At 39.5% G+C, this 21,441-nt stretch overlaps 1 protein-coding gene across 3 annotated transcripts in view; it reads left to right on the top strand.

Annotated features, from left to right (window-relative positions):
• The window catches only part of EFEMP1 (EGF containing fibulin extracellular matrix protein 1), a 49,427-nt gene that overhangs the window by 3,441 nt on the left and 24,545 nt on the right, over nucleotides 1-21,441 (top strand). For all 3 annotated transcript variants that reach the window (XM_074817116.1, XM_074817114.1, XM_074817115.1), the window contains 2 exons: nucleotides 372-420; nucleotides 599-859. In XM_074817116.1, coding sequence (XP_074673217.1) covers nucleotides 372-420; nucleotides 599-859 — 310 coding nt within the window. The remainder of the gene's footprint in view (nucleotides 1-371; nucleotides 421-598; nucleotides 860-21,441) is intronic.

Here is a 21,441-nt window from a genome sequence, read left to right as displayed (position 1 = left end):
AAGATTTTCATACTGGTCAGCTGGGTCAATCCAGAGGTTCGCTTGTTCCAGCATTTGGCCAATGACACATGCTTTAAAAGAGCGTATAGGAGCAAGGCAAGGAGCGAGTGATGCTTTTCTCACTTTGTCCCCAGCTGCAATAAAATCTACCTACTCACAACAAACAATAACTCAGGAACTTCCTGAGATAGAGGCTCTCTCTGTATGTACTTGTTCCTGCACAGCAATGCTGTACCAGCAGCCATTTTTCTAGCTTACCAAGGTACGCAAACATTGCATTTCCTTTAGCGTCAAACTTAGTTCGTTGAAACGTGCTTGATTATTTTTCAAAAATAATCACAAGTAGCCTAATTATTTTTTTTTCTCTGTAGCAATGCACAGATGGCTATGAATGGGATCCTGTTAGGCAACGCTGTAAAGGTACAGTAAATAAATTTCAAAGACAGACTTGCCATCGATATTCTTTAAATATTGTCATTACACACCCCTCTTTTGGACAAGGAGGTGTGCTTGCATGTCTCATTGTGTTAGATGTATTAATGGCTGTTGCAGAAGGTTCGACTGTTAAAAGCATGACTTGTGTTGTTGCTAACCACAGATATTGATGAATGTGAAATAGTCCCAGATGCATGTAAAGGTGGGATGAAATGTGTTAACCACTATGGAGGATACCTCTGTCTACCTAGAACAGCGCAAATTATTGTAAATGAGCGAGAAGAAGCAGCAGCTGAATCCACTAGTGGTCGAAACAATGTCATTCGACGGACTCCAGCTGATCCTCACCGTGCCCCTCCAAACCCAACTCATCAAATCCAGTGTGCAGCTGGGTATGAGCAAAGCGATCACAATGTGTGCCAAGGTAAGCAAGCTGCTGTATGTTTTGCTTTCAGTGTCACTGGAGTGTATGTGATAACAAATCTAATGCCTGGAAAATGACAGCCTGTAACTCTTGCATTTACTAGAATATATTGTCGCACCATTAAACCGGACACATATGCACTTAACATACGTAAATAAAATATGTACATGCTGGTATTGTTCGAGGTAACAGAACTTCAGTTTATTGCAGCCTTACAGTCTGTTCCATCTGTTTCAGGCTAACAGGTAGAATTCAGTCTGTTGTCTGTAGATCCTCAAAAAAAACCTTAATGCAAGTAAGCAACTTTAGTCAAACATTTTGTATTGTATTAAGTATGTCCGGGAGAGGCGGTGCTTTGAAAAAAGCAGGCAGCACAGCAAGTCATGTTATAGATAACTTCTAAAGATTTGCAAAACTGTGTATTCTTCAGTAAGTGAATGCTGAATGGAACAAAAAAATAATCACCATATGAACTTTTCCTGAGACCAGATTGCAATGCAGAAGAATACAGTGTTTTTATTATGTACGAGGAATATTTCTCCAGTAGTAGGAACCAAACATCTGAACAGCTTGTGCTTTTCTGATCTCTGTGGAAGTAGTTCTGCGCAGACCCTGCCAGCTTACTTCCAGTCATAGTCTAACCAGTCTCTGAAACTATGGCAATGAAGAGCTTTCATCTGAGTGTACATACACCACACGCAGTGCCAAAATTCTCAGGCTATTAGCAATGTTAATTGTATGCATTCAGGGACCAGACTCACAAGCACTACTGTAAACTAAGACTGTTTCATTTATTATTTTATATAAATAGTTTACTCTTATACTTGCTGAAGTAACAAATGTTTTGTCCGCTGTTTTGTTTTCTTTCGTAAAAATATATTCTACTCCTGGTTCACAAACTTGGTTTCCAGGCACGGGAGTGGGATACCCGTGCAAACAGAGGGCAAAACTTGACCCTATGGTTCATCTTTTCCACTTTGTGGCCCATAACAGTATAATCATATAAAATAGTACTTGAGTGACTATAATCAGGGCGAGCTGTAATATATAGTGGTAGTTCCTTTCTGCCTGGTATTCATGTACACAGAACATTATTTATCACTCGTAAGTAAATTCCCTGTCATTCTGAAGCATAGTAATCATCATGGAGGCTGGATAAGTTATTTTTGTAGGCAAAGCCTCAGAGTTGCATTTCTGGCTTATCTGCTTATGTTCAACATTTCTGTCACTCAAATTCAAGAATGTCAAGTAAAGAACCTACCGCAGGAGGTCGGTACTGCGATCCCCCTTAACCCTGAGCATTCACTTAGGGTGATCAAGAGAAGATCAATGCCAAGGATGACAAATGATTTCTTCCTTAGTTTAACTTAGCAAAAGTAGCAGCAGAACCAGGAACAGAATACCGGACTGCTGTGTTTGATCCGGCACTCCCTTCCTCAGGTGGTGCTGTGTTTTTGTGGCTGGCACTCATCTTCGCCGGTGAATTGCAATAAACTGCTTCAACTTTAACGTGGAACAAAGTTTTTGCTTGATAAAAGAATGCAAGTAATGCTAGAAGATTTCCAAACATGAACATCACTTTTGCTACAGTGGCTTTAGGTGTGTAAGTCGGGGATAGCATAGGAAAGTTTACCAGGGTGCAGTACCAATACCTTCTGTTCCAAATAAAGGTTGAGAGTTAGGGTTAATTTAGAGACTGACAACTGGTTGAGGTTTTTGTTTTGTTGAGGAGAAGATCGGTGGTGATAGATTACTATTATTTTACTTCATGCTCTGGCTTCCTGAAACTTGCAACTAAATATTTATATTCAATTCACAAACCTTTGGTTAATTTAGAAGGACAGTTAACTGTTGTTATAGTACCAGAGTTTGTAACTAGCGGACACATAAACTATGGTGAAACCTTGGGCTTGACTGAATCAAGAGTTTTGCTACTAATATCCTCATGCCAAAATTTCAATCTAAATGCAGAAAGCATGGAAATATTAGTGTTTAAAAGCTGAAATGTATTGTACTGAATGAATTCCAGCTGGGAAAAGGGTAGTGGACAGTGTGCTTGAAAGAAAGGATGAAAGACTTTTGGAGCACTTAAAGCATGCATTCAACTTCATGATCTTCATGCTTTTCACTGCTGAAAATATCTTCTAAAAGATAATCTTGATCAGCAATGGTCCCACTGTGGATTTATTTAATTATGGTTAAAAGACTTTGCTATGATAACTGCTCGAGGCTCCTAGGGAGTGTAACTTACACATATAGTCACACTTAAGCTTGTTTTATTGTTTAGTAAATCAAATATGAAGTCCAGCTCCTTCTAATTGTTTGCAGATGTATGACATTTTCCTTCCAGTCCAGCAGCACTAAGTATTTTATAACCAATGTGAAAGTGTGGAGACCTCTGTTTAAAACAATAACACGCTCTGAGGAGCTGTATTTCTGACATCATACTAGAGTATGAGGAGCCTTCTGTTTTAATACAAATGTCCACTCCCTTTTTAAACATTGAATAGTGAGGGTACGATAGGCCAAACACACTCATGTTGCTTTCTGTGTTGGAATAAACACTCATAAATGACACTAATCCTGTGGTGTGCTGAGCTTCAGCCTTAGGTAAAGCACAATGCAGTGGTGCCAGATCCTATTTCTATTGACAGGAATGAGAAACATTCAGAGAGGCACATGATTCTCCACACTTCTTAATCTGCCAAAACATGGCCATATGCCTGAATTACAAACGATACTTAATACCTTCTTAACTTCTGACCCGAAGAAAACAAGTGACAACTACGATATTTATCAGTGTTGAGAGTTTTCTGTCTGCAAAGCATGCTGTTATTTATCAGAGACCACATAGCACGTGAATAGCACAGATGGCAGGTTGATAGCAAAGCACACTGCCTGGCAGAAGACAACTCCGTGGAAATTACTGCTGTTTCCTATGATATACATCATTTTTATAACTGCTAGTGATCAGAAACATGTTCTTGTAGAGTTGTGTTGACGTTAAAAGTGTGGCTAGCAAAAATGTCCTGGGAAATTCTTCAGATAGTATACATGAGCAGTAAGTACCAGGAACCCCCAAAACTGATGAAAATATGAGAGGAAGTTATTCTGGAGAAGATCTCCTACGTAGAATATGTACAAAGCAGTTGAGCTTTGTGCTTCAACTTAAAACGCTTTAACTGCATCTTAAATTCTGAGTTTATGACCTTAACTAATCCCCCTTTTCCCTGTCTCTGCAGAGTGAGTTCACACTTCACTGTCACTTCTAAATTTGCTCTCAACTCCAAGGGCTGCTGAATGAGTCTCTAAGGTAGATTCCCATATGTGGCACCTGCCAGCACTTTCAGGAAGCCACTCAGGTGTTCTGACCTGTCATGGTGAGAGTATCACTCACATCAGGAAGAGCAAAAAACAGAGTAAGAAATAAGCAAATTACTGAGTTAGCTCATATTCAAAGACACTTTTTGCCTAATAAAAAACATAAATAGCTGCACTCTGTTGCCTGCATACAAGACTGAATTGTATTTCTACTGTGTTGGTACGCTCTCTGTGATTTGAGTCCACTCCTATTGAAGTCAAAAGAAAATCACCCAATTATTTCAATTTTGTCAAATCTAGGCTGCAAAAAACTACTGGCTTTTTCTAGAATGTTAATGACACTTGAATGGAAAAAAAGACCAAGCAAAGGTACCAAATAACCTGTAAACTTGAGAAGGGAACTTTTTTTTCCTTCCATTCCTATCATGCTGGCAATACAAGTAATAAAGTAAGAAAACTTTTTTGCTCCTCGGATAAATTATCTTCCTATATTTCTCAAGTCTCCTTATAACCCTTTGTGCTACTGTGACTGTAAATTACAGGGGGGAGACAGATTGTAAAAAAATATACCAATGCTTTCTTACATGAAAAACACCTTTTTCCAGATAGCCCTGCCTCAACTTAGTGGATGTTGGTTGCTTTTTTACTTCTCTGTGGGGGGAGGAAAGGAATACATTTGTTTTCTGTGCTGTAGTTACTTTTTCCCTGCAAAATCATTTTAGGGAGCTCTTCACTGATAGGAGTTAGGGGGGTTTTTATTCAGTTTTCCAGTATTTTTCAAAGTAACTTACCATACTCAATCTAGGCTTTTACCTCAAGAAGTTAACTTAGTGCAAATAAGCCTAAATTTTTCATGTCTAGATTCCTCTTTTTTTTTTTTTTAATTTTAAGGAGGAAGGGACAAGAGGAAACAGTTAACGATCTTTTGTTTTCCATACAGAAATAACTTCATATTTTATATATGTATATATGTCTGGGATGTACAAGTGGCATCTAAGGACATAAGAATTGGGTAATTGCAGGTGCACTCAGCCTGGCCCTTGGCAGAACTGGTTCAGGTTGGAGAGCCTGGGTGTGTCTCTGGCAGGGTGCTCTTCATTGACATTTTGGCTGGGGTGCTGAGTGCACTTCTGAAATGCACCTCCTAATGAGCTCCACTTAACACGCTTTGATTTGCCTCACTGAGCGGTCTTGGAACATGCAAACCAGATCCCGTTCAGATGAAACTAAACCTGAAATGCACTGCAGGAGTGCTGCTAATACACCCCAAACCACTAACAAGTGTTCAGGCTCCAGGACCAGACTAGAGAGAGCCCCAAGACCCTCAGAAATGCAGGTACTGGGACACTGGAGCCTCTGCACCAACTTCTGATCTGCTCCTGTGGGTCCACACTACTTGCTAATCTACACATAAGCTAAAATACACCTGTAGTAGCTTCTTAGGCTGGCCCTGGAAATGTTTTGGAGAACCTTTTGTAAAATACTGCCCCCAGTTTAAGGAGCACTTTAAAAAATGCTTTCAGGACTACTTTTAAAAGAGCCTGAGTTGTGACAAGTTTAGTTCCACAGTTGTTCCTCCCAACAACACAAGACCTGTTTAGTTTGAGGACAGGGTGAGGTGAGAGGCTGTGGTAGGAAAAATAAGGTCTAGTTATCTGTTTTAGGATGCCATCAGTTCATCAGAGCACCTGCTCAGGCACAGTTCAGATCTCCATATGTTTGCTGCAGTACTTCAGCAAGTGGAGAGTACTTGTTGCCAGCAGTACCCACCCTAAGAGACTGACCTGGTTACACATGCCATCTGGATACTAATTACTTGGAAAAGCCGTAGGAATTTTGCCAGTCTAAGAGAATCCACAGAAGGATACAAGCTGACATTTGCGCAGCTCTTTGTACCGAGTGTTCATAGAAGCCAATTAATTTCTTGTACATTTGGGTACGTCATGCAGCGATCATCTTTCATCAGCCCATCCTGAACCAATTGTTCAAGCTGTTAGTCTGTGAAACTGCTGGGTTTTGCTGCAAAGAGTCCTTTCTGGAGCATCTCTTTAATAGCCCTGAGGGACCAGAGAGGAGGTCACAAAAAACCATCTTGTTTTGAGGGCCTGAGGGCCTGGTTTGGGGCATTTTCAGAATTTGGCCACTCTGAATCATCTTCCCATCTGTGCTATTTGCACAGCTGTGAGTGTCATGTCAAGACCTTGGATAGATATCCTCTGTTCTGTCTGACCATTTTACCGTGAACATCCATCACAAGCATAAATACTAGCAGCTGCTTTACTTCCTTTAGTCACTTACTGCTTTTCCATTATTCTGACCCCTGCAGGAATATGCTCAGTACATTGCAGCTAAAGATTCAGACCATATGCTAGTCACACTAAGTGGCCTAGATTGAGGCAAGCTTCTGAAAGTTGTATTTACCTTTGCTTCCTGAATTGCGATTATGCAAGCAAGCACTGAACTTGAACTTTAAGTAAACTCATTAGCAGTTCTTAAGGCTTCTTAGTCAAGAAAAATGGCATCGTACAGTAGTCACATCAACTGTCATATTTTCAGGTTTGATTTGTTGATTGTAAAGCCTGTTTGCTTAGGAGCTCTGAGGAGGATAATTTTTTGACAGACAAAAGATAGCAAATGTATTCAGAAGGCCCACGGCCTGAAGGAAGTCCAAGCTTCCAGCCATCTGTCCTCCTTCAGAATTTCACTCTCTAAGCTGGAGGTCTTTTTCAGAATGCAATCAGGAATAACACCAGATAGCAAAGGGGAAGAATGTGCTTATGTCTGATCCTGACTGGGCATCCCAGTATACTTGGCACCCCATTAAAAGGCACAGACTATTTATTTATCTCTTCGAGGAATTCCCTGTGTTTGTTGCAAACGCTTGGACACAAGCAGCCTATAAGTCAGTAAACCCTACAAGGAATGAGAGCTGTGATCTGTTGCATTTAGTAGCATCAGCATAAAACATAATTAGTGGGAGTACAGGCTGGCTTTTGTTCCCAGTTTCAATACCTGCTGTCAATGAATTGTCATCTACAACATTGCGGTGATACAGAAAGTTTCCCTCGCAGTAACAGCAGTGTGAGAGAGAGCATCCTGGCAGCTACTTTTAGCACCACTCTTGGATAATCTTATAGTGATACTACTGCCACTTGGTGAATAGATTCTTCCTCCCATGCTTCCATGAAAGAATTATAGCCATGTTCTCAATGGGTTTGCTTTGAGCAGGTCTGCAGTTACTTCATCCTGCACTGTAGTTCTTTAGCCTGCTGAAAAAGCTTGTGTGTGCCTGCCTTCTCCGATTGTTTGCTAAGGGTAATTTTCTCTCAACCAACACGTTTTTTTCTGTTTTCAAACCTGATTCCTGCTTCAGATTACTTAGTATATAACAGAAATGTTCTTATCAGTGTTCTATTTTCATTTTTGAAGTTTGGGTTACCAAGTCACCTTTTCTGACTCTAGAACATTTCTAAAGCATCTCAGCATTACAGACACAGTTTTTAAAGGCCCAAGACACTTCCTGAGCATCTCCAATGATGGGATGTGAATTTAGCAAGCTGGAAAACTAGTTCAAGAGGTGGAGTTCAAAACTTATTTTCCTTATTTTCTCTTTCCAAGTGATTTTCTTCATTTCTTTTTCATGCTGGCAAAGAACAATGGTAGCTACAGCTTTTCTTCACCTTTCTGTGTATGACAGAATCTTCTACAGGAAGAACAAAGCTTTCTACAAATGCAGAAGTGGTCTGTTCAGTTCTTCACTGTACCACCTAGGGATGCCTATGTTCTTCTGCGTATCCTTCACTAAGGAAGAATATCTGCTGCACTATAGTCAAGCAAACCAGTCTCCACCATTACTTCAATTAATTCAGTATGTTGTTTAGGTTTGCTGTTTTGCCATTTCCCTGTTGTCAAGGACAATGAGAACATGGTACTATTAGGACCCCGTACTAGTGAGATATTTTTGGTCTGGTGGAAACCACAAGAGAGTCATTTTTGAGTTCACCTTACCAGGTTGTATCTCAAACATTCTGCATATTTTGTGGTGTAGTCAACTGTTCTTGGACAGCACTTTGTCCTGGCAACCCCTCTGTCCTGTGTATGTGTTAACTGAGTAATAACTTTTACTTTTTGTTCATGGGTTTTGTGTAAGTTGAGCTTGTCAATCTCCTTTCATTGTACTTAAAGAATATTTATTCTCATTTTCCCTCTGTGATGCTTTTTGAGCTATTTTTTCTGGACTATCATCATTTATGCATGTTCTGTAATAATTCATACAAGATTTAAGCATCCTTCGGCTGAAGGGTTCTTATCAAAGGGAGGTTTGCCACATACCTGTCAAAATTCAATTGCTTCTATCCACAAGATTGGAAGATCTGAACTTGGCTAGTAAGATCTCCTCTCTCTGTGTGTGACAAGAATATATGGAATAGGAAATCAGCCATATAAAGTTCATGGATTAAAAACATGACATTTCACAAAGATTGCATCTGATTTCATCTTTAATTTGCTAAGTTTTATCTGCAGAACAGCCAGAAAGCTGGAGAGAAAGCTTATTTATCATAGTTCAATATACAGCAAAATTTAACCTGAAAGAACATGCTAAATGTACAAGAATCCTGCTTGTACCTTCTTTCATTTACATTTTAGCATTACTAAAAATACAAGAGGGATTTGCAAATTACAGAGCTATGAAGTAGTTTAGCATACATGTAGTTATTATAAAATACCTTTATGCTCATTCACATTTGTGTTTTGTTGATGTGAAATCATGTTAAAAGTTGGTTCTGTTGTAAGTATAGTGGAGAAATGTCTAATCTTTGTTATGTATAATTATATGGCAAAACCTGTAGCTTTGAAGCTGAAAAACGTTACTGAGAAAACAATGTTACTCACGCTTTTGTAAGCTACAGTGCTAAGTTGTTCTTGAGGCCCTGAAATAAGTTAGGCCTTTTGTATCCCAATCTCTTAATTAGGCATTTTTAAAACTACATCTTCAGTAGACCCTTATCTGTTGCTGTTACAGAATACTTTAAATAATTAATTTCACCTAAGTGAAAAATATCCCATAACTATTCTGCAGTTAGAAGATGGGGTGTTGTTTGTTGTTTTGGTGGGGTTTTTTGGTTTGGTATTGGTTTGTTTGGGGTTTTTGGTTTGGTATTGGTTTGTTTGGGGTTTTTTGTTTGTTTTTGGTTTGGGGTTTTTTGTTGTTGTTGTGTTGGGTTTTTTTACACAGCTTTCTTATTTTCATTTCTTACTGTCAAACCACTAGTTTTTAGGAGGTCAGAAAAATAGTACTCGTTTGGTCAAGGATAGTGGTGATGGCCATAGATGGCTAACCACATAAGTAAGTAAAATTGTTTAATAGGATGATAAAGGATTCACTGTATAAAGGTGTATCTCCTGGGAAGAGATGTTTAGTTTGGGAAACTCCAAATCTGTCTTTATTAACTTCTGATTAAAAAAAAAAAAAATCATGCCTTTGAGTGGATGTATCTAGGCATCATTGAAGCCTATTTAAATCAGTTCTGAAAAGGAGAGGACATTGATGAACTTTTTTTCATAAGCTGAATTTAATCTGAAGTAAACTTCTAGTCTAATGCATGACCCGGTATGATATGATATAAGCAAATCTGACATTGCACTTGAGCATGTTTAGTCCATGCCTGAACAGATGTTCTAGTTTCCTGAGTACAAACAGAACTTGTTCAAGGATTTTTATATGCACATGCCTGCATGAGTGGGATTTCTGTTAACAGGTAACTGGTCATAATCTGTGCAGTCAAACTGCAATAGATAGTGAAAGCAATGGAGGGGACGGTGATTTTAGTTTCAGGTCTGAATGGCTTCAAGAAATTTTTTTTGTGTCCATCAATCCAGTAAAATCTTCAGCCTGAGTTTTCAAAGTAATGGTCACCGTCTACCCATGAATCTTTTCTTTCAAAAAGATGGTCTTTATAAAGGAGAACTGGCTTTCTGCTGGCCTCCGAGTAAGTAGTCAGCTCACCTACTTCAATACTATCGACACCTAAATTCCACTACCAGCTGTAACTTGCACCAAAACAAAAACTGTGATAAGTCAGATTGCTGTGTAAAACTGGTGTTTATATGAAGATTTACAAGTTTGCTTTTCAGTAATTAAAATTCACAAGAGTTAAAGAAATCTAGGGGGAAAAAATAAGACATCTTACAGGATGAAAAAAGACCATGTCAGAAAAACAGTAAGATGGACAATCAATTACTGCATACCTCTTAGCATTAACAATTTAAAAAGAAAGCCTCATCAATACTGTAACAGCTGCCTGTTCTAACAGAAGTAGTTAGAATTGGAAAATGCAGGGACTTTGACAGGTAGCAATTTTCTGTATGGTTTCAAAGAGGTTGCCAGTAAGCTAACATTTAATAACAGACTTGCACAGAGGAAAGGAATAAAACATGGCAAAGTGAGCAGAAATTTAAGTGAGATTTTAGCTGACTTGACCTAGCTTATAAAACTATCTTGATAGAAAGATGGAAAAAGCAATCTCTTTCTTGTCTAGACTTACTCCGTGGAGAATTTTGAGTATCTGAACTGCATTAGAAAAGAGATGGAATTAAATACACATTTAGAAGGAACAAATACAGTTCAGTATTTGGAGAAGGTTCATCTAAGTTGATAAAGAGAGCATCGTTTTGAGAGATAGGTATCTTTGTCAAGTGCCTTGAAAAAATAGTTACTGAGTTCTACATCAATTTTGAAACCATTTTGATTTGCACCTACATTACCAGATCTTACTTGTACTTTTATATCTTGTAGTATTTAAAAAGCACTTTCTTAGTAGATGAATTTGTTCTCAAAGGACTTTCTTATCAGAAGGAAGTTTTCCACATAGCTTTTAGATGATAAAGGTGAACCAGATAAAACAATGTATTGCCTGTCACACTAGTTAAAAGCAGTAATATTTCAATAGGCAGTGTTACACTTAGTGTGGGATTGCATCAGAAATAAGCAGTGCTTTGGAGCACCCACTGGTCTGCCCCTGTAGGCTGTGGAAGATACCTTACTTTATTCTTCCCAGAAGTTGTTGGAGACTAAATCAGGAAAGTGTGCAGAATCCAGAATCATTCCCATTTCCCAAGGGTGAAGAAAAGCCACATTCTTATCTGAAGTCATCCTGCTTGTATTTACCCTGCATCTAGCTCTTCCTCAATCTTACCTGGCTTCATTTGATGGATCAAGACAAATTTTCTTTCCAGCTCAGTCCTTGTATGTTACTTGAGTAGACAAAAAGTTCAGGATGGTTGCAAGACCCTAAGATATTGCCTGGTATTTTGTACCTAGTGCAGAGAGCACTGTACAAGCAGATAAAAATGATAGGCTTAAGTCAACAACAGTGTACTGGTTGAGCCCCTCTTGGGCTGCTGGGGTAAGCAGAAGCAGGAGAGCATGACAGTTCAAACGGGCCTGACTTGGAAGAGAGTTATAACCATCCTCCTGATACGGTTTGTGCGTTGCAAAAGTTGGGGGCAGGAGAAAACTTTCCAGTTTTCACATTGTAAACACTGTTTGACCATTCTATAAACAATCCAGAAAATATATTCATAGGTGTTAATCTATTATTCAGCATGTGGGAAATGATGATTTTGGGGAAGGGGCTGCTCTTTTGTGTGTGTTCCAAGGTAAAGTATTCCTTCATCAGAAACTATGGCTCTGTATGCCTATAAAAGGGAGAAGTCCCCATTTCTAGAAGATATGTTTATGAAAAGGTTGCTTCATTATGTATTTAAATCAGAATGTTCTCTCCATTATGATTACACTCACATTGCAGTATTCACCGTTAAGAGAATCTCTTCCTTACTATGTATGCAGATTTATAAGGCTCCAGGCACCTTTGAAATAAATTGAAAGCACAGCCATGTAATAAAGCCAAAACCAGAAACTAGCCAAGGAGATCCACCCAGCAACACCCTCGAACACCCTCAGCCTCTTCCCCTAAGCACAGCTTTAGAGCACTAGCCTTGATCTTGTCTCTGCTTTCTCCACCCTTGTGAAAGCTTCCTGGGGGATTCCCCAGCTCGCAGAGAAGCCGGAGCCATGCGAGTGGCTGTTGATGATGCAGAAATAGTTCACTTGCTTGATTTTCTTACCTATCAGACAGCTCTTCCGGAGTGCCGCTGTTTGCCATACTGCTCAGCCCCTTTCAGGGGGAATATTGCAAAAGAGGAGCAGCTCACAGCAGGAGAAAGCAACAGTTAGGGGATGATAAGGGATTTTAACAACTGAGAAAAGAGATAACTGTGGCAAAACCGTACAGAAATAACCAAGGGGTTGGAGAAAGCAAACTTGTGACTGCTGTTGCCCACCTTGAAACACAACAATTCAAAACCAAATGCTGAAGGTGCTGAAAGGTGCTGTAGCTGGAGGACCCCAGAAAAGGAAACGCTTCCTGAACTCACTGCTATAGAATATGAGTCAGGCCAACAGTTAAGAACTTTAATTAAACAAAGGCCTAGATGCTTTTATACAGTGAGACCAGAAGTTAAAAAGAGCAATTTTTGAAAGGGATGACAAACCTAATTTATATGTTTAAGGCAATCTTGAATTATTGAAGAATGTCAAGATAAGGTTAATTGTTGGAAAGTAGATTGGCAGTGTCTGTGCCCTTCTGAGGTATCTGATGCTGCCCAATGTGAGAAAGCACAGTGTGTTAAATTTTACATTTTTCTGCATTTGGTGACTGCTACCTGTGGATTGAGCATAAAGCCTATTCCCCAAAGCTTTGATTAGTTGGTCTGGTAGACATCAGATGTTCAGTATCGTAATGGAACCATTCCCTGCCCTACAAGCTGCAGAAGGCTGAGACTTTTTTTAGAGCACGCAAACCAGTATAGTTTTATTGAAAATTAAAACCATTGGGAAATTCAGACAAAAATTCTGTAATTCTGACAAAGCTATGCATAAATAATCTGATCTGCTTGTTAGCTGTCAAATGCAGTTTAAAACATTTCTCTATCAAGAAGAAATCGGGTATTAATATCGGAACATTTTCATCATAGGAATCACAGTTTGTTATTGGGGAGAAAAGCATGCAATAGTCACATTCAGTGACGTCATTCTGTACTGCCACAGCTTTCAGGGGCCTTAGGCTCCATTCTTCTGGACAACGTATGCATGTAGAAGGAAGTCTGTCCTGCTTAGCCATGCATGCGCTTGCATACCTTAACAAGCACACAACACTATTGCTGTGTTTGGGGTTGTATTTGGGACAAAAGCAGCAGCAGCTTATATCATTCTTTGCATTTGATTCTTTGTTTTAGTATCTGTCATGTTCAACCTAGCCAAAAACTGGCCTCAGCAAATTCTGGCTCGTATCTGCTGTGGGAGCCCCGGGGGCTCCATACACATGCCTCATCTGTGACCAAACAGGGGCTAAGGAGCCATTTCACAGCGCCTTGTCCTCAGGGTGGAGTCACACTCCTACGACAGCTATGATCAGTAGGCTGAGAGCAAAATATTAAAGAGACCAAAGGGACCAATTGGGATTTTCACAGACCAAATGGCCGCTCAGGGGGTTCAGCCAGAAAGAACGATCCTAAGTGTCTAAAAATACGAGAAATAGCAAAAAGGCGACACAAATGTTTTTTTAATTTGGCTGTAACATTCTAAGTGGGACAGCCATGGGATCTGCCTGGATAAACTCAAGACCCTCTTTGCAGAACACCGCAGAACCTCACGCAATGCACCAACTGACACGCACTCCAGCTTTATGGCATAAAGTTACAGAACCGTCTCTGTCACACAAATTCAGATTCAAAACAGTATTACTGTCCCATTGGGATGCAATTGGGATGGGCTGCGTAGACAACAGCCCTTAAAAACTGCAATGATAATATGCAGGTTTTTCCATTCCTATCATTTGTCCTTAATTTGAAAAATTAAATGCTTATGTCCCATTGTTAACTATTCTTAGCACTAATTTCACAATTTAGCCCAGTGATGACCAAATGGCTTCCTTACAGTTTTTTTTCTCTCAGTTCACAGCTGTCCTGAATTTGTTTAGTTTGGTGCTTAGGTTGCATAAAAAAAAAAAAAAAAAAGTTTTGTGACTCAGCCTCCATAAATGTTTTAATCAGAAACCTCACTTGACTCAACTACTGCCCGAAGAACACTATCTGTGAAAAGTCATAGGAAAGAAAGGTAGTGCAGTTCTCCATTCTGGTTAATAGCACAGAGTGTATTTACAGCATCATAAAATATTCAGGTGAGAAGGGACCTCAGGGGGTCTATAGTCTAACGTCCTGCTCAAAGCAGGGTCAGCTCTGAGATCAGACCAGGTTCATCAGACCCTCAGACCCAGGAGGTTTATCCAGGCAGGTCTTGAAATCCACTGCGCGTGGAGAGTGCGCAACCTCTCTGGGCAATGTGTTCCACTTCTTGACTGCCCTAATGGTGAAAAAGGTTTTTCCTTTTATCAGGTCAGAACCCTTCCTTTCAATTCACCCTAGATGGATAGAGACAGACAACAGAGATGTGCTGAAGAGGCAGACTTCTCCTCCCCCCCGCTCCTTTAATTTTTCATTATACTTATAGCTGGTTTGCCTTGGTCCTTCAGTTTCACTTGCCAAACTATTTAGAATTTTTTATTATTTCAGTTGGCTGTAGCACAGAGAGGGTGCCAATCGCCAGTGAAAATTTCCTTCTGGAAGGCACTGTGTGCACAGATGCAGCGACAAAGCTCACCTGAGAAAACCTTCCATCTTCATGCTTTTCAACATTTGCCTTGCATTCCTCCTTTACTTGAAGATTAAAAAATACACCTTCTTGGGTTTCACCTACTACTAAGACTATTTCTTACTCTACTTTCCAGCACTGAAATTTTTATAAAACTGTGCTGTGTTTATGGGAAAAACCGGCTTGTTTTCTTAAAAAAAGGTGAAGGTGAGGAAGTGCTTTCCATAAGGGAAACACAATTCTGGGGCAGCCCTGGGTTTGTAGGAAAACATTGCATGGGAAGCAGACTAGCTAGCAAGAATCTGAATGTTCTTCCCAGCCTCCTATGACCCAACTCTCGATTTCAGTTTCTTAAAAAACAACAAAAAAAAAGGAATATCAACGTGTATCCACAAACTAGGAAAAAAAAATGTAGTTTCACTGCTCAGCGTCTATGCTACTTAACATGCAAAGCTCTGAATAAATGCGAAGATGTATTCTCACCTAGTGCCCACCAAACTTCTTCAAGTACTGAAAGCATATCAAGACTCCTTTTAATAAATAAAACCACTGGTCATACGTTGAGGTGTCCTATTAAGACACATTTAGTTGTGTTCCAGCATTTAAAGCACATGCTTGGATCCCAGCAATTTCACTGACATTTTTTGCACATGCCTAAATTTACACAATTACTTAATGCTGTCTGGAATTAGTCCTTCACCTTGTTGCTAGGAACTTTTATTTTAAAAACCCTCACTAAACAACTTGCCAGAGCAAGCCTGCAATATCAAGCACAGACCAATCCTATTCACGGGTGGGTAGGAAATGCTTGAAACTATAGGAGGGAGTAGCCTTGATCTGAAGGAACGGAGCTGTTTACTCAGCTTGCAGTTACGTTGCTGGGACAGTTTTCAGATAATTCTGCTGCCTATCCCAGCTTGTCTCACATCTAGCAGTGCTGTCCCTTTTAGATATTCTTCACGTCATTTTTGTGTCTATTTAATTCTTTATTCTCTCTTCCTCTTTTCTTAAGCTGGCAACAAGTGCCAAAATCTGACTGAAAACAGCAATTCACACTGTGATCCTGGATAAATTACTATACAATTAGCAACATCGCAATGTGAGTTTCAAAATGTTAATGAAATAAAGCTGCTCCTTTAGGAAACTAGATACTTTATGCTTTATGATTTATGGTGACTCTAAACAGGATTGTGAACAGTTTACAGTGCCAGATGAAAAAAATATTGTCACTTTTACTAACTAGATACTTCATGCCACCTCTGTATAAAGTGATGCCTGGTTTGACTAAAACAATCATCTCCTCAGTATCCTTCCTGTAAAATCTTACCTCTTCTAGAAATTGAATTGCAAATTGTTATGATCTGAAAATCAGATACATTTTCTTCATTATGAGGACCAGAATGACGCAGCAGACATGACTGGTTTGGGACAGAATAACACGTAGCTGTATGTTCACAGAGAGTTCTTTCCCTGAACTTCTCAGATTCATTTTCTGGCTCGAGAGACTTTGCTCTCTACCACTGGACATTTCAGGCGAGCACATGGACATGTAATAAGCATGAAGCCTTATGGGGTAAATACAAATTACTGCACAAATGAGAACAATAATAAATCAAGCCCAAGAGTTTTAGGTCAATATGCAAAATGAACCTATTTACTGAATGTTCTGTAGATAAGAGATCATTGTTCTTTGCTTTGAAAAGATCTCTTTTTAATATGTATTCAGCCATTACTTATCTATTATGCTTTGCTTCCTTTTTATTTTCCTTTCATTGAAAATAAGATCTAACTCCTTAAAAATCATTTGGACTTGATCCTAAAACACATTGAACACGTCCCAGTCCTTTTGAATATAATAGGATACAAGAACTTTCAGGACTTGGTTTTCATTTCTCTGAGGTGTTTTTGAAACTTTGAAATCAGTTCAGAAGATAGTATCTTGCTATTATCTGAGACATTGTATTTCTTTTTTTTCATATTGATCTTTTTGCCTGTCCATGAAATCTCCAAAGCATACATTAGTATTAGATCTTAAACAAGTTTAGATACAGATCTAGCTGCAAAGGATGTTCAACTAACTCCTAGAAACCAATCTTGTAATTCGTCTTCCACCAGTGTTTTGCATATTTATTGGTAGCATCTGATTAGTTAAAACCAGCCTCTAAATCAGTGGAGTTGGTTAGGTGCTATATATGAAAGTATTCAAGCCACTTTAACCTACATGTTTAAAGCCTGTTAAAAAACTTGCCCTCCTCTTCAGTAGTCCCAGTCTGGAAATTCTGTATTTTGCAAAAGCTTTTAAAAGTCTTTACAGGCCACAAATATCATTACCTACCAGCCTGGTTCTTGCTGTCCTTCGAAATCCTCTACTCTCTGCCTTTCTGAGACTGAAGTTGCTTGAAAGTGGCCCTGTCTTTCGGTTCAGAGTTTGCATATCAGCAGAACAGTGGAATCCTTATCCATGATGAAGGCTTCTGTAAGCTAACAGCACAGAGAAATACGAGTACTGTGTTAGACCTCTTAAGCGTACAAAATAGTTTGAAGTTGATTAGCCTGGGAGAAGGCTTAATGTTGCAAACAGTTGTTTGCATTATTCTAGCTAACAAAAACCACAGTAGCATAAATAATAATAGGATTGGTAACATCATCCAAAAAATTATTTTAAAACACTCCAGCTTCAGAATTTTAATCTATTCTTCCCTTCACCCTGTCGGTAAGAAATTAATGTGCTTGTAGATGTTTATTTTTCCTCAGCTATAAATAGACCATCTCACTAATAATTAGGCACATACCTCCTTGCTTTACCTTTTAATTCTATTCTTTACTCCTGGCATTAATTACTTTGATATAATTAGTCTCCCCTAGATTCATCTTCTGTCATTTCATCTCTTGCCTCATCAGTTATTGGAAGACAGCACTTCCGTGAAGAAGGAGCCACTAGTCATTTTTGTTTTGCCATCCAGCAGATGAATGAGCATGGCATGGACTTTCCCCCTGAAGTGCACAGCTGCAAAGCCGAGTGGACAATCAGTCATACCGGAATTAAATCTGTCTGGAAGGCATTTGAGGCAGCAAGACATCTATGAAAACCTTGAGTGTGATTGACAGCTTTTTCCAATAGCTTTGATGGAAGTCTAAATTGAGAAATCTCTTCTCCCATCCTGGAAGAATTTATGAGCAAAATTTATTTTGACCAATCTTGGCCTGTATTCAACAGCATATGAGGCCCTTATGTTCCCCCTGTGAGCCTGTGCTCATTAGTTAACCTCTGCAATGGTCATGGAAAGCCTAGATTAGATTTTAATCAAACATTTATGACTATCTACTTAGAGCTAGAGACAACCGGGCAATGAAACAGTTATGCTGGGCATCCCTCAGCAATGCCGAGATGCAGACAGGCTACATATCCTTGGCAATTAGCTCATACGCTCAATTTGCAAGAAAATCAAAATCTGGGACCTTGTGCCTTTTTTTAAATAGGGAATGGATAGACTGATAATGCAGCAAAATACCTTCTGAAAAAGAGTTGAAGGGAAGGAAGAGGATCCGTGCTACCTTTTTAGGAAGGATGGATGGCTAAAGCTTGCCATTCATCCTTCTTCCTGCAGCCAGGAGCAAGAAAAGTGTCTCGTGCCACAAACTATTAAAAAACTTGTCCAGTGAATCAGTCAGGCCCTGTTCCTTCCCTTCCCCATGTTACCTACAAAGCCATTTCCTCTTTATTCCTGCAGGTCTCTCAAGTCAAAAAGCCTGGTTTGGCTGGGCATCTGTAATAACAATTGTCCCACAATAGATCTCCCTCACTGTGAATAGTAGGCTCCGTGCTGCTGGTGCTTTTCAATGCCTGTCGCTGACCTGGAACCAAAAGCCTTGCCTGGCATTGAGCAGTTGGTGATATGAGCCCTTTGAGGACTGAAATGGTTCATTTCTTGGTGTCCTTGGCTACGCTGCCTACTTAACATCAACATGTTCTGGGGAGCACCCATACTTTGTCACAACCACGAATAGTTTCAAAACCAACAATTCTCTTTAATTCAGTTTCAGGAATTTAATCAACTTGCACAGAGTAGAAGGGATGGTCAGAGCTGCTTCTTGTCCTTTCATGACCATCTTGCAAAAGCCAATTTTCTCACCAAACTGTGTTTTGACAAAGTGTGTTTCTCTCCCAGTGCTCACTTACCTGTGTTCTGTACATTTTAAGATCGTCTTGAGACTTGCACAGGGCTGTATCTATTTTAGATTGTTTTCATTGGCAACTAATGTATACTACCATGCACCCACGTGTACAAGATTACAGAGCCCAGACAACTTTTGTACAGAGTCCCTTTGGCCACAGCTTCTTTGTGGGTTTCATTTGGCAGAAGTGATATCAAGCAGAAGTCTTTCCCTCAGCTTCTGATGTAAACTAAAATACACCTTATAAATAGCAAATACAGGCACAGAGAACAGTGCCTTTGGGCAAACAGCCACTTTTGGGCTATGGGAAAAATTCAGTTAGATATGATTCATAAATATAATGAATAGGGTGCCATAAATTTGCTTTGCTCTTCACAAACAAAGGCACATTCTCCGCCTTGAAAAATTAGAAGGGCAGAACCCAAAGCAATAGGGAAAGAAAAACGGGGAGCAAAGTAAAAGTGGGAGATTTAAGGGGCAGAAGGAAAAAATGGGGGCTGAGGTTGTCAGAGCGGAAAGCATGATTTTGAAGACCATCAAACAACGCGTGGTGTAAAACACGGGGCTTTGTTAGGCACTAAACCCTTCTGTGCCTCACTTCTGATGAGCTCCAGCTTTAATTTTACAAAATTTGAAGTGTAACGTGTTTAAAAAAGAAGAAAGTTTGTTCTTTAAGCTCTAGTTTAGTTGAAGGCTCCTATTGATTACAGCTGGAGCTGGATCAAGCTTGAGCTGACTGCGTTCTCCTGGCAGACTCTCATTTGTAAATACCTTTCATCTCATCCAGCAGTGATAATGATGTGCTTAGATGATGTGGCAGCAATTATTTATCTGCTGCGTTAGGTTTTCTACTTTATGCTAGCCAAGTACCCTAAAGTCAGACCATAGAAAGGGATGCTTACATTTTCATTAAATCTTGCGATTTCTTCTGAAGAAATTGTAACAGCTCTGTTGTAGTTTAAGTACAATAATGTCATTTCTTTCTTCAATCTCACTGAAAAATTTGGAAGCAAAGGGCCCTATTCCACCATATTTAGCAAGTTTAAACACGTTACAGATAACCTTGTTATCCAGTAGCATACTGCAAAGGAAAACCCCTCAAAACTTCCATTTTCCCAGGTTTCTGAGCATCCTGTCTACTACCCAAGGACAGAGCAGAAAAAAGGGGGCGGTGCAAGCCTTGGTTACTCTCTGAATAGATTTACACACTTGCTTAATACTGTGTAAATACTGGAAAATAAAGCATGGATCCTGTCAAACTTAAGAACTTAGCAAATAAGGAGCATTAGAAACAGCACTAATAGCAAATGGAGCTGAAGTATCTACTGCCAAGTCAGTGAGAGATCCCACGTCCTGCCTGGCAATCAGTCTAAATACATCCTTTCTCCCACTTCATGTGACCTTTTCAGGTCAGCAATGTTGTATGTTAGTTTAATATTTTAAAACTGGAACTTTACTGGTATTTGGCCTAGTTTTTTTCTATTTATTTTCTAAACAAATGATAGCCACTCCCTTCTCAAACTAACCTTTTAAGCTTTGCCAGCAGTCTGTGAAGATCACAAGGTATGAAAAAAAAAAAAAAGAAAAAAAATCACATGCTCAGGCAAACAAAAACAGGTTGCTGCATTTCACCATCCTGACAGTCCTGCAAGCAGACTTCAGGAATACTCTACTTACTCTAGGAAACACTGCCGAAATCTTACTTTCAGTGAAAAGTGCCAGGATTATGGTAGCACAGCCTCTATTCTGAGGCAAACCCATGTAACTTCCCAGCCAAAGACCAGGGGAAAAAAAAAAAAAAAAAAAAAAGAGAGAAAAGCTGTCCCAATTGCTACTTCTACTTGATTGCTTAAAGGCAGCTGGGAAGTCAGATCCTTAGCCTGAGAGCAGAGTAGATCACAATTTTAAGGCAAAGTAATTTTGGAAGAAAAAATAGCTCTCTCTTCCCAAGGAAACTTCTGTTTTTTTAAAATGTTACTTTTTATTTATTACTGGCTCATTGAAAGAACAAAGTATTTTTTTGGTGTCTTTTTTCTTTTTTGTTTCCGAACACAGAAAAAAATGTGGCTAAACCCCAGAAAAATCCTAGTTTGGGGCCAAAAATAATAATAATTTTCAGTTTTAAGATTTTTTTTGTCAGGTTTTTGAAAGAACAACAAATACTTCCCAAGCAGCACTCCAACTTACAATCTTCAGTAGACTGCACACCCTCAACTTATTTCAGTTACCCTTCTCGTGCATCCCCCCTTTGCCCCCAGCACACCATAAGCTCCCCTGGGCTCCCGCCTTGCTCTCGCCGTGTCCCAGGCACGCGCAGCCACAGCAGGACACGTTCTGTGCGGGGTGCACTGGACCACCTCAGCACCTGCTCTTT

Source organism: Strix aluco, chromosome 3, assembly GCF_031877795.1.
Source record: "Strix aluco isolate bStrAlu1 chromosome 3, bStrAlu1.hap1, whole genome shotgun sequence".
Taxonomy (NCBI): Eukaryota; Metazoa; Chordata; class Aves; order Strigiformes; family Strigidae; genus Strix; species Strix aluco.
The sequence above is the reverse complement of the archived record's forward strand: the minus strand, read 5'-3'. Positions and strand labels throughout refer to the sequence as shown.